Source organism: Stegostoma tigrinum, chromosome 29 (assembly GCF_030684315.1).
Source record: "Stegostoma tigrinum isolate sSteTig4 chromosome 29, sSteTig4.hap1, whole genome shotgun sequence".
In the NCBI taxonomy this organism is placed as follows: Eukaryota; Metazoa; Chordata; class Chondrichthyes; order Orectolobiformes; family Stegostomatidae; genus Stegostoma; species Stegostoma tigrinum.
Window position 1 is genome coordinate 3744749 of NC_081382.1, and position 14342 is coordinate 3759090.

At 44.0% G+C, this 14342-nt stretch overlaps 1 protein-coding gene across 9 annotated transcripts in view; it reads right to left on the minus strand.

Annotated features, from left to right (window-relative positions):
- The window catches only part of LOC125465399 (glutamate receptor ionotropic, NMDA 1), a 153707-nt gene that overhangs the window by 52807 nt on the left and 86558 nt on the right, over positions 1 to 14342 (minus strand). For all 9 annotated transcript variants that reach the window (XM_048558844.2, XM_048558846.2, XM_048558840.2 and 6 more), the window contains 3 exons: positions 6705 to 6826; positions 2822 to 2996; positions 988 to 1132 (listed from right to left, as the gene is read on the minus strand). In XM_048558844.2, the coding sequence (XP_048414801.1) occupies positions 988 to 1132; positions 2822 to 2996; positions 6705 to 6826 (442 nt within the window). The remainder of the gene's footprint in view (positions 1 to 987; positions 1133 to 2821; positions 2997 to 6704; positions 6827 to 14342) is intronic.

Genomic DNA, 14342 nt, shown 5'->3' on the forward strand with positions numbered 1-14342 from the left:
AACTTCGTCAATTCCAAATATATATCCAGCTATCTTTTGAAACCTTCTATGGAAACCATCTCCACCGCTCTCCCAAGCAGCACATTCCAAATCTTAACAACTCTCTGAGTTAAAAAGCTTTATTTCTTGTCGCTCATTCCATACAGGAGCAGAATTAAGCCATTGAGCCCATCAAGTCTGCTCCACTATTAGACCACAGCTGATATGCTTCTTTACCCCATTTTCCTGACTTCTCGCCATGGGGTTGAGGAACTCATGAGCCATGATTGAATGGCGAAGCAGACTTGATGGGCCAAATGGCCTAATTTCTGCTCCTATGTCTTATGGTCTTAACTCTTTATCCCTTTACTAATAAGTTTTTATCACACAATCATAAAATGACATTAATTTTCTTTAGCTGAAAAGTGCTGCTTTGAGAAGGTTGTGGCATCAACGGGGTGAGGGTGAGGGTATTTAAAATGGGAAGAACAGTCACCTTATCTATTTAATTCCTCACGTGGTCACAGCGCACCTTTACAGTTCCAGTTTAACCAATGGTTTTAGAGGTGGAGAGGTTTAGAGAGTATTTCCAAAGTCTGCAGCTTAGGCTGCCAAAGTCGTAGCCATTAAAATTGAGGGTGGAGTAAGTTTTTGAGGACAGCAGATCTGTCTGAAGATTGTAGGGCAGGAAGAGTTAAAGAAACAGGGAAGGGTGGAGCCAAGAAGCAATTTAAAAATCAGGATATCCATTTCAAAATGAAGGGACTGCCAGATTGGGAGCAAATGTAGATAACATGAGCAGGGTGATTGGTATCAGGGCTTGTGAGAAAGGATGTAGGCAGCAGAGGTTTGGAATAAACTCCAGGTGTCAGACACAGTTAGAAGTAGGTGATCTTAGGGGTTTACATTCATATTACTTCAGGGTCAGAGTTAAGGATGTGATAGTAGCAAGGTTAAAAGATCATCTCAATTTAATGCTGGGGTTTACGTTCTAGTTTTCATACGTACATCAGTCCCATTGTACACTCCAATCTGCACCAACTTCCCTTTTTGCACGTTGACAATGCTGTAGTTAGAAAATTTTCGATCCCCTTCATCATTAAATTCCACTTGTCCAGTGAACCCTTCACGATACTTGGTGGACAGCAGAACCCTGCAGGTAAAGAACACACATCTCAGCAATAATACAGTGGAAATAACCGGAATTAATGAGGTTGCAGAGTTCCTGACCTCCTGAAATGTAGAACGGCTAAATGATACAATGTGGGAGCTAACCTGTGGGCCTGTCACTGTGGTTGAAGGCTACTGTAAACTCCATGTGGTCAATACCCACTGCTGATTGCTGCTGATTCTCCAACTGCTGAACAAAGCATTTGCAGTATGTGTATTGCATATCCTACATTGTAGAAGCGTTGTGTAGTGATTGGAACCAGGTTGACCTTATTAACTACGAAGCCATTGATTAGGGTAGTTAACCTGGACCAATCAGGAAAGACCTGGCTGACCAATATAACCAAGAGATTAGCGCCTCCTCAGCTGAACTGACAGACTCTGAGCTGGCTGGGCCATAGCCAGTGTACTGTGCACTGACTGGTGACTGGTGACTGGTGACTGGTGACTGGTGACTGGTGACTGGTGACTGGTGACTGGTGACTGGTGACTGGTGACTGGTGACTGGTGACTGGTGACTGGTGACTGGTGACCAATGAATTTCATTGAAAAATAGTTTAAAAACCAAAAATGTTGTCGGCTAATGAATAGTGAGCACCTATCTTCTAATAAAAGCAGCTTCAAACCAGAAGAGGATAAAATCTGAAAATAAAACAGGAAATATTGTTGGTCTAACAATGTGTAAAAAAGGAAAGATGATGGAAGAGAAAGAAAGAAGACAAAAAGAACAAATTAACTTTCATTTATACATGTACCTTATCACAAAGAGAGTATAAAGGACGGGAAGGCATCATCATGATGTAATGTTGGGGCTTGGAGTAGGAAGGTCAGTTTGAGGGAAAGTTCAATCTGGTGGCTCTCCACACAGGGGCAAATGGGTTGTCAGAATACTGCAAGGTAAAAGGGATGGCACCTGGCGAAAAAACAGGGTCTACTGCTGACAATGCCTACCGTGAGCTGTATTCCCAGTCATCACTTTCCCATCTCTAGATGCAAAGTGATCCTAGTAACTATTTGGAAGAACACCCAGTGTGGCCTGTGGAAGTGCCTGTTTGACTGGCGAAAGTGCAGGATCCACAGTTGCCTGGGCTCTACAACACTGTAGTAGCCAATACAGGGAGCAGCATTTGCCAAACGCAACAACATTTAACCTGCAATCACTTCATCACTGAATAACTATGTGGGGACTAGACCTGCTCACCTATTCTGCCCTCTGCGTTCCTGCCAGAAACCTAACTCCACCCTCATTCCCAACGAGCTAGAAACCTGCAAACCAACCCTTAGACTCAACAGTACGGTGAAAAAAGGCATGGTCACCTGGAAGCCAGAGAAAACACATCACATCACAGGTCAATTTCAGAAAAATATCTCAGAGATGCCTGTCCAACACACACAGGACGTCAGAACCAGTCCAGGAAATCACTCCAAGGTTTCTCCTGTCCTCTTTAACACTTTCACCAATCTCCCTACAGGCACTAAACCACTGAGGTGACAATTGTTTAAATGGATTTTTGCTCTTCCCAATACATCTTAAACTCACCAAGTAACTGATTTACATTAGCGGATATACAGGATCTTTTAAAGAGACAGGTTAGCTTTCTATGTAGAGCCAGGAGTTGGTTGCTTGAAGATTGATATTTATTGAACACAATGACTGGACTGAATTTCCTACCTTTTAAAGAGTGGCCCAGTTTTCCAGATGTTAGTGTTCCCCACACAACCTTTTGGGGGGTCAGTGATGTTTTCCTTCTCAAAGAGCTCGTGAATGGATTGTGACACAATACCCACAGCATCATTAATGTGGGCTGTTTCATTTTTACCATCGATCAGTTGCAAACCAATTACACCTGCATCAGAAACCAAACCATAACATGTGAGCACACAGGTTACAGCAAGAGATAGAACTCAGAGTTAGTGTGAGGGCTGACCAGACTGTTACAGTGAGAGGTATATTACAGATTACAGTGAGGAGTATGAGAGTGTTAGTGTGGAGAGTGGGATACATCAGAGTGTCACAGTGAGGAGGGTGTCAGTCTGTTACACTTAGTGGTGTGGCGTATAACAGTTTTATAATGAGGGGTGAGGGGAATATCGAAGAGTTACAGTGAGGAGTGTATTGCTGAGGAGAGTAGAACAATGGGGTGTGGGGTATACCAGACTGTAATGGTGAGGGGTGTGGGGTATATCAGAGTGTTACAGTGAGGGGTGTGGGGTATATCAGAGTGTTACAGTGAGGGATGTGGGGTATACCAGAGTGTTACAGTGAGGGGTGTGAGGTACACCAGAGTGTTACAGTGAGGGGTGTGAGGTACACCAGAGTGTTACAGTGAGGGGTGTGAGGTATATCAGAGTGTTCCAGTGAGGGGTGTGGGGTATACCAGAGTGTTACAGTGAGGGGTGTGAGGTACACCAGAGTGTTACAGTGAGGGGTGTGAGGTATATCAGAGTGTTACAGTGAGGGGTGTGAGGTATATCAGAGTGTTCCAGTGAGGGGTGTGGGGTATACCAGAGTGTTACAGTGAGGGGTGTGAGGTATATCAGAGTGTTCCAGTGAGGGGTGTGGGGTATACCAGAGTGTTACAGTGAGGGGTGTGAGGTACACCAGTGTGTTACAGTGACGGGTAAGTTCTAAAGGAGATAGCTGAAGAGATAGTGAAGCATTAATGATGATCTTTCAGGAATTGGTAGTCAGGGAGGGTCCCAGAGGGCTGGAAAATCACTCATGTGACACCCCTATTTCAAAAGGGAATAAGGTAAAAGACAAAAATTACAGGCCAATTAGCCTAATCTCGGTCGTGGGTAAGATATTGGAGTCCATCGTAAAGGATGAGATTTCTGAATACGTGGAAGTGTATGGTAAAATAGGGCAATGTCAGCACGGTTTCATCAAGGGGAGGCCATGCCTGACAAATCTGCTAGAATTCTTTGAGGAAGTAATCAGCAGGGTCGACCAAGGTAGACAATGGATGTTATTTCCTGGACTTCAAGAGGCCTTTGACAAGGTGCTGTACAGGAGGCTGCTGAGTAAGGTAAGGGCCCATGGTGTTAGAGGCAAGGTAGTAGCATGGATAGAAGATTGGCTGTCTAGCAGAAAGCAGAGTGTGGGGATAAAAGGGTCTTTCTTGGGAAGTCAGCCAGTGCCAAGTAGTGTTCTGCAAGGGTCAGTGTTGGGACCACAACTTTTCACTTTATACATTAATGATCTGGATGAAGGAACTGTGGGCATTCTGGCTGTGTTTGCAGGTGATACAAAGGTAGGTGGAGGGACAGGTAGTCTTGAAGAGGTAGAGAGGGTGCACTAGCATTTGGACAGGTTGGGAGAGTGGGCAAAAAGTGGCAGATGGAGTGCAACGTGGGAAAGTGTGAGGTAATGCACTTTGGTAAGAAGTATAAAAGTATGGATTCTTTTTTAAATGGGGAGAAAATTCAGAAGCCTGAAGTGCAAAGAGTCTTGGGAGTTCTCGTCCAGGATTCTCGCAAGGTAAACTTGCAGGTTGAGTCAGTCGTCAGGCAGGCAAATGCAATGCTGGCATTTATTTTGAGAGGACCTGAATATAAAAGCAGGGATGTGTGACTGAGGCTTTATAAGGCTCTTGTCAGGCCATATTGGAGTTGGGTGCAGTTTTGGGCCCCATTTCTCAGGAAGGATGTGCTGGCCTTGGAGTGGGTTCAAAAGAAGTTCATGAGAATGGTATCAGGAATGAAAAGCTTAACATAAGAGGAACATTTGAGGGCTCTGCGACTATACTCATTGGCGTATAGAAGGATGAGTGGGGGGGTAATCTAATGGAAACTTACAGAATACTGAATGGCCTGGACAGCACGGATGTTGGGAAGATACTTCCATTGGTAGGAGAGACTAGGACCTGAGGGCACAATCTTAGAGTAAAGGGAAGACCTATTAGAACGGAGATAAGGAGAAACTGTTTCAGCCAGAGAGTGGTGAATCTATGGAATTCAATGCCACAGAAGGCTGTGGAGGCCAGTCATTGGTACATTTAAGTCTGAGATAAATAGGTTCTTGATTATTAAAGGGATCAAGGGTTACAGGGAGAAAGCAGGAGAATAGGGTTGAGGAACTTATCAGCCATGAATGAATGGCAGAGCAGACTCGATGGGCTGAATGGCCTGATTTCTGCTCCAATGTGTTATGGTCTTATGGGTGTGGGGTATATCAGAGTGTTACAGTGAGGGGTGTGGGGTATATCAGGGTGTTACAGTGAGGGGTGTGGGGTATGTCAGAGTATTACAGTGAGGGATGTGGGGTATGTCAGAGTGTTATAGTGAGGGATGTGGGATATATCAGAATGTTACAGTGAGGGGTGTGGGGTTAGTCAGTGTTATAGTGAGGGGCGTGGGGTATATCAGTGTTAAAGTGAGGGGTGTGAAGTATGTCAGTGTTATAGTGCGGGATGTGAGATATGTCACAGTGTTATAGTGAGGGATGTGAGGTTAGTCAGTGTTATAGTGAGGGGTGTGGGGTCTATCAGTGTTACAGTGAGGGGTGTGAGGTATGTCACAGTGTTACAGTGATGGATGTGGGTGTATCACAGTGTTACAGTGAGGGGTGTGGGGTATATCAGAGTGTTACAGTGAGGGGTGTGAGGTATGTCACAGTGTTCCAGTGATGGAAGTGGGTGTATCACAGTGTTACAGTGAGGGGTGTGGGGTATATCAGAGTGTTACAGTGAGGGGTGTGGGGAATATCACAGTGTTACAGTGGGGGGTGTGGGGTATACCAGAGTGTTACAGTGAGGGGTGTGGGGAATATCAGAGAGTTATGTGAGGGGTGTGGGGTATACCAGAGTGTTATGTGAGGGGTGTGGGGTATATCACAGTGTTACAGTGAGGGGTGTGGGGTATGTCAGAGTGTTACAGTGAGGGGTGTGGGGTATATCAGGGTGTTACAGTGAGGGGTGTGGGGTATATCGGTGTGTTACAGTGAGGGGTGTGGGGAATATCAGGGTGTAACAGTGAGGGGTGTGGGGTATATCGGTGTGTTACAGTGAGGGGTGTGGGGTATATCAGAGTGTTACAGTGAGGGGTGTGGGGTATATCAGGGTGTTACAGTGAGGGGTGTGGGGTGTATCACAGTGTTACAGTGAGGGGTGTGGGGTATATCGGCGTGTTACAGTGAGGGGTGTGGGGTATACCAGAGTGTTACAGTGAGGGGTGTGGGGTATATCGGTGTGTTACAGTGAGGGGTGTGGGATATATCACAGTGTTACAGTGAAGGTTGTGGGTGTATCACAGTGTTACGCTGAGGGGTGTGGGGTATATCGGCGTGTTACAGTGAGGGGTGTGGGATATATCAGAGTGTTACAGTGAAGGTTGTGGGTGTATCACAGTGTTACAGTGAGGGGTGTGGGGTATACCACAGTGTTACCTGAGGGGTATATCAGTGTGGAGAGTCACTGTTTTATGGGTATGTGATCCAGCTATTATATATATTTGGATGTTATATTGACTTGTTGAAGGAACATTAAAGGGCACAGTGTTCAGAACTGTTCTCCAATATAGTTTGAAATGTTACTGAGGTCATATTACTGCCATACCTTCTGGAACATGCTGCATGGCCCTGCCAGATATCTCCCTTTCACCAACAAGCCAAACATAGCCAGACCCAGTCATATTCAGGAGGGTTGCTGTCTTGTACATTGTTACAGCATCATCTTCGCTAAGAAGAAAGAAGAGGAACACATGTAAATTTGATCACACTATTACCAGTTTCTAATCCTGCAGGGTATTACCCACAGCTTGTGGGAATCTGAGACTGGGCAGTTAGGTTTGCTTTTTACACTGTGTCAAAATATAACAAAAATAAGTTCTACAATCTTCACAGTTTTTTAATCATTCTTTGGGTGCCGCTATCACTGACTGGGCCAACATTTTTTGCCTATCCCTATGTGTCTGTGGAAAGGTGGTGATGAACTTCACTCATGAATTGCTGCAGTTGTTCGAGTAGTAGGGGCACCACAACGTTAAGGGGGGGAAGGTGGTGGTTGTCCCAGGATTTGACCCAACCACAAGGCAGAGGCAGCAATAATTAGTAATTAGTTCCAAGTCAGGATGGAGGGGAACTTGCAAGTATCTGCTGCCCTTGTTCAGCTATTTGGAGGAGATCACAGGTTTGGAAAGTTCTATCTGCTGCACCTCTGATCGGTGGCCCACATCACTGTCACGATGCATTGGTGGTGAAGGCACTAACTGTGGAAGATGGTGAAAGGGTAGCATCAAGGGGCTGCTTTGTCTTGGTTGGTGTCGAGCTTCTTGAGTGTTGTTGGGGCTGCACTCATCCAGGCAAGTGGGGAGTATTCCATCGCACTCCTGGCTTGTGCCTTGTAGATGGTGGACAGGCTTTGGGGACTCAGGAGGTGAGTTACCTCTACAATGGACCAGATCAAATCCCCTCAGAATATGTCTAGGAGAAAGCCTCGGCCCCATCTTTTATCTTATTTAGGGGGAAGTTTAAGTCACTGTGTTCCAGATGTGATTAGATTGGTCAAACTACTAGGCTTGCAGTGGAGATGCTGATGTTGGACTGGGGTGGATAAACACCGAAGCCACATGACACCAACAAGTTTATCTGAAATCACAAGCGTTTGAAGCACTGCTCCTTCATCAGGTGAAGTCACCAAGCTTGAAGCAAAATACACTTTATTCTTACATCACAGTTTAAATACAAACAATAAAAAGAATTGGCACAATCTTAAATCTATCGAAATACTTAACAAAATAATATATCACTTAACTACTACTTATCAACAGTTCCAATACAGCAGCATCCCATTAACACACCTTTGGCAAATGCAATTTAGCAAAACAGTTTCAATCTCATGTGCTGTCTTCTCACATTAGCAGTAGAGAGAGACCACAAGCTTTCAGCTGCAGCAGGGAGGCAGCTGTATCTAGCATTTTCAACAGTCAGCTCCAACTTCAACAACTGAAACCCTCCGTCTGTATGAGCCTGACTCCACTCATTGCTTCCTTTGTCTACTTTAAAAACAAAGCTTTTTACTCTGCTTTCCAAGGAGCAGGTACCTCAGCACCGGATTGACAATAACACTCTTCAAGAGAAGCACGTCAAAACAATCCCACTGAAAGGCAAATTTCATCACACTGCTTGTAGTATTTATATGGATGGTCAAGTTTAGTTTCTGGTTAACGGTAACCCCAGGCTAGGGTCCCTGCAATTTCTCTGGCTGCTGTGGGGTCTGCGCCTGGCAGCAGAGCCATAAGTCAACATGTCAAATGACCTGCTCAGAGCTTCCCAGCAGCTGTGTAGCTTAGAGAAAATGTGGGGTCTTCTAGATAGTGGGGCATTCAGTGATGATGGTATCTCAGAACGTCAAGAGGTGATGATTCAATTTTCTCTCATTAGAAATGGTCACTTTCTAGCATTTATGTGGTGCAAACATTACATCACTTATTAGCTCCAAAGCCAGTTCTTGTTGTTAATGAACATGAGCTCCTTCGGTCTCTGAGGATTTATGAAAAGCACTGAACATTGTGTAATCATTAGTGAACATCACCACTGTTGACTTTATAATGAAATGAAAGGCATTGAAAAAAAAATGGATGGCCCAAGGTCACTACCCTGAAATACTGATGTACCAATATCCTGGAACTGTGATGACTGATCTCTAACAACCATAATCAGCTTCATTTAAGCTAGAGATGACTCCAATCAAGGGAGAGTTTTCCCTTTGATTACCATTTATTTTCAGTTTACTATGGCTCCATGCTGCAGCACTCCGTCAAATCTGTCTAGATGTTATGATGCTCACTCAGTTCACCTCTGGAATTCAGCTTTTTTGACCATGTTTGAATGAATGCTGTAATAAGATCAGGAGCTGGGTGGACCCTGGTAGAATATAAACTGAACAGTGAGTGAGACATTTGATAGTACTGTTGACAGTTTCTTCCATCATTTTGCTGATGATCAAAAATAAGATGGTAGGGCTATATTTAGCCAACTTGGATTTATTCTTTTTTTGGGACAGTATATGCATGGAAATTTTTTCACATTGCTGGGTAGAAACCTGTTAATAGCTATACTGAAACAACTTGGCTAGGGGAAAGATCATAAGATACAGGAGCAGAATTAGACCATTTGGCCCATCGAGTCTGTTCTATCATTCAATCATAGCTGACATGTTTTTCAACCCCATTCTCCTGCATCTCCCCTTAATCTTTGATCCCCTTACTAATCAAAAACCTATCTAGCTCTGTCTTAAATACACTCAATGAGTTTGTCATTGAATGTGACAGAGCACTGATGGATACTGAGAGCGCAGCGGCAGTGAAATAATGGATAGCATCAGTTTGGCTGGGGCACTAATGGATATTTAGGGTTTGACAGGGCAGTAATTGTTATTGAGAGTACACCAAAGGCAGCAATATATGTTGATGGTATGATGGAACAGTAAAGGATATTGAAGTGAAACAGGCCAAAAAAATAAATTGATCAAACTGCTAATATATCAATATTATCTGAGAAACGTCAACAGCACTGGGCATCCACAATCATTCGCCACCAAGCACTTCAAAATAAATGTGTTCTGCTCAGGCCTATTGTTTGTACTGGATGGTTTAAACTCATCTGTCAGCTCCATTCGCTTCTCCCACAAAGTGTCGGCAGTGTGTTCCATCTCCAATGTTTCTTCCCCCACTCGCCGAGACTCCTTCAATAACACTGTTTCACTGGATAATAATCCTGGAAGTTCTGCTGTTGCAGGTAGTTGTGTCAGATTCACAGAATAATATCTGTATTGCACCAACATTTATATAGATAGCATGAACTAAACCCAGCAAGACCTACAATGATGGCCATCCTGATCAGAAAACTTTCAAATGACAATTATCTATACTTCCATCTTGATGGTTTTAAGTGGTGGTCTCCAAATATTTCCTTTCATAGCTTGTCCTACCTGGGATTGTGTTTGTGAAGAATTATTGTATGTACATTGTCTTGGAAACAAGTGGTCTTTATAGATTTGTGGGTGACTGCCTTGTGTTTTGTCATTATAAAAACCCCTAGATCCAATCTAGGAAAAGGGTGATGATAGCAGCTAGTGCTAGACATCAAAATCCTACTCTCCTCAGTTCCAGAAACATATCTGATTGCTCCTGCGGAAAACAAATCTTCTCCACCTTTGGGGTCAGCCTGCTTCCTCACAGTACGGCAGCACAGTCTGACCTTCCTTACCTCGGCAGCAGCAGGCTGCCTTTTGGAGGTAAAAATCTTTTGGGAATGTCCCTAGCCCCCACCTTCGTGAAGACAGAGGCTGGGCTAGGGGGAGAGGTGAAACTTGACCAATCCTTCAGTGCCCCAACAGTTTCGATGATAGTGATCGACTATGAGTATTAACATGGACTCATGAGGATTGTTACTCAAACAAGGAATAATTTGATGAGACTAAATCAACTCAAATACCTACCTGAGATTAAAAATAAGCCATAAATAGGATACAATAATTCACGACAAGGGGCTATTTTAATTTACTTTGTTTTAACTAGTGATAATTCTTATCCTGGTGGTATTATAACTGGAATATTAATCAAGAGACCCTGGTGATGTTCCGTAACCCGAGTTCGAATTCTGAGAATGGCAGACAAAGGAATTTGAGTTGATTCAAAATGATTGACTGTGAAACTGTTGTTGATTTTCTGAAAACCCGATCTTGTTCAGCAATGTCCTTCAGAGATGGAAAGGGCCGCCCTTATCTGCTCTGGCCTAAATGTGGTTGACCCTTAATTGCCCTTTTGCCAATGAGGGTTGGGCAATAAATGCTGGCCTAGCTAATGACACCCATTGAATGAATAAAAGAAAACAAAGGGACAAAACAAAACAACAGAATAAAATATAGAGAAACATCCTGCAGGATTAATTGGATTGTTACCCAAGCTAAAAAACTGTCCAGGGAAAGGATGCTCAATGCCAAACAAACTCTCAGGAACACATCTGGGCACAAAGAGGATCAAAGAAACAAGTGCAGCTTTCAGACTCAAACTAGACAGCAGCAAAGGGACTGATTTGCTGGAAGAGATATATATCCAAAATTGCAGCCAGCTGCAATGCTGTTGCAGGGAGCCCGCTACAGACAGCCTAGTTCTGATGAAAGGCATCTGTTATATAATGGGATAAGAAAATACTAACAATGATCTAACCGATGAAGTTACTCTGACAACAGCAGAGTACGGTAGAACAGAAAAGTCTTTAATTGACCGGGAGTATTTTATTACACTGTAGAACTGTCTTCAGTATCCTAAGTATCAATAAGGCAGATAGCAGTCATGAAGAGATTGAGAGAGACTTACTCTACACTAAGGAAAAATGGGATTCCAAGGGCAGGATCTGGAGAATGGAGCTTATTACAGATTAACTGAGCTAGCATCAGGAGGACGGGAATTAGAAACAAGTGAACTATAGGTAATGGTTCTGGTTAAAAGCAGATATAGGGAAGTGAAGCTGAAAACAGACAATCAATGAGCATGGAAATGGAGCTGGGTTCACACTGACACTGGGATTGGTGCTTGGTACAGGCCATGGCCGGAAAATACAGCTGGCTACAGACTGACTCAGGGAGTGGAGGTGGGCACAGGCAGACACTGGGAGGCTGAGCTACTCATGTTTCTATTTCGTGTCATCTCATGGTTAAAGATAGTCATGACTGAACTTGGGAATCCATTTGAAATCTGAGTTCAATTAACTCTGGAAAACAAGCCTGGTGGAGAACATGTAGGAACATTGAAGTCTCAATGATGTGGGCTATGGTGAGAAATGTGACATGAGTTGTCTGGTGAGACCTATCAATAACTAGCTGGAGCTTTTAAGTAAGTTCAGGATGTTGAGGTGACATTCTCACCGGGCTCTGATGGATTACACAATAGACCATGAGATATAGGAGTAGAATTAGGTACTAGACTTATTGGGTCTGCTGCGCCATTTAATCATGTCTGTTATGCTTCTCAACCCCATTCTCCTGGCTTCTCCCCATAACCCTTGATCCCCTTACTAATGAAGAACTTTCTATCTCTGTCTTAAATGTCCTCCATGAGTTGTCCTCCATAGCTCTTTGTGGTAATGAGTTCCACAGATTAATCACTCTCTGGATGAAGAACTTCCTCCTCTTCTCAGGTCTAAAAGGTCATCCTTTGACTCTGAGGCTGTGCCCTCAGGTCCTAGTTTCCATTATAGTGGAAACATCTCCACAGCAATACTATCTAAGTGTCTCAGTATACTGTAGGTTTTAATTAGGTCCCCACCCATCCTTCTAAATCCCATGCAGTGCAGACCCAGAGTCTTTGACTGCTCCTCATTTGACAAGCCCTACATTGCAAGGATCAATCTTATAACCCTTCTCCGGACCCCCTCCAACACCAGCACATCCTTCTTTAGATATGGCACCGATAAATGCTGACAATATTCCAAATGCAGTCTGGTTAGAGGCTTATACAGCCTCAGCAGTACATCTCTATTCTTGTATTTAAGGCCTCTTGAAACGAACACTAACATTACATTTGCCTTCCTGACTGCCAACTGAACATGCATGTTAACCTTAAGAGAATCCGAAACTAGGACTCACAAGTCTCTTTGTGCTTCATTGTTCAAAGCCTTACCCATTTAAAAAACAATCTACACCTCGATTCTTCCTACCAAAGTATATAGTATTACATCTGCCACTTCTTTAGCCATTCCCCCAGCCCGTCCAAGTCCTTCTGCAGCCTCCTTGCCTCCTCAGCACAACCTGTCCCCCTACCTAGAGATAGAAAGAACTGCTGATGCTGGAGTCAGAGATAATACAATGTGGAGTTGGAGGAACACAGCAAGCCAGGCAGCATCAGAGGAGCTGAAAAGCAGAAAATCTGAAGAAGGGTCCCGACCCGAAACGTCAGCTTTCCTGATCCTCTGATGCTGTAAGGGCTACTGTGCTCCTCTACCTATCTCTGTGTCATCCACAAGCTTAGCAATAATGCCCTCAGTTCTTTCGTCCAGATTGTTAATGTGTGGTTGTGTCACCTGTCCAGTATGGTCCTATAACTAGTCACTGGCTGCCATTCTGGACAAGATCCTCTATCCTTATTCTCTGCCTTCTGCCAGTCAGCCAATTCTCAATCCTCACCAGGACTTTGCCATGGGATCCGACCTTGTTTAACTGTCTCCTACGCTGTACCTTTTTCAAAGACCTTTTGGAAATCCAAATAGATCCACCTTTGGCTATGCTTTGTCTAACTTGCTCATTATTTTCTAACGAATTCTAACAGATCTGTCAGGCTAACTAAGGGCCCTACTGCTTATTAATGGCCACATTGACGCACAGCACATTTCATTAATATGCAGCTTTCCAACCTACACCCATCATGAGAAAACTGGACTCCAATAATCCTCGACATGGTGATCAGTGCAGGTATCTACTGACTTCAGCTCACCACTGTCTGTGATTACCCTCTATGCTGGTCAGCATGAAACAGCTTACAACCACAAGAAGTAGGACTGATTCTAACTATATCTGCTTTAAATATGTACAGGGACTCTACCCCGATGGCTGTCTGTGGCAAGGTGTTCCAAAACACTCAACCCTTTTAAACAGGTGTCCCTTTATTCTGAGACAATGCAAACCAGTCCTAGGCTCTCTCATGAGGAGAAACATCCTCATACATTCACCATTTCAAGCCCCTTAAGGATCTTATGTTTCATTGAGGTTTCCTCTCATTATTCAAGCTCCAGTGAGTGACGTCCCGACCTATTTAACCTTTGCTCATTAGACAATCCCTCCATGCACCGAACAGCCTCCAATGAAATGATATATCTCCTTAAATAAAGGGACAAAAACTGCTCACAGTACTCCAGCTACAGTCTCACCAGCAGCTTGTACAGTTGCAGTAAGTTCCATCCAGTACAGTTCCATACTCTTATACTCCAACCCCTTGAAATAAGGGCCATTAAGAGCCTTCCTGGATACTTGCTGCATCTATGTGGTAGCTTCCTGCCATTTTCCTGTTGCCCATACCTTGGGGCTGATCTATGAGCACTAGCTGCATGCACTACTCATCCATGGAGATGACATCTGATAGTTGCCAGCACCTCAGGATCCTCACCTTACATCTCTGATCCTGGCAAAATGCTTAGGAAGCCCAGAGTCATGTTGCAGGACCCACCAGCAACTATCATTAAAGTGCTGCTGCAAGGG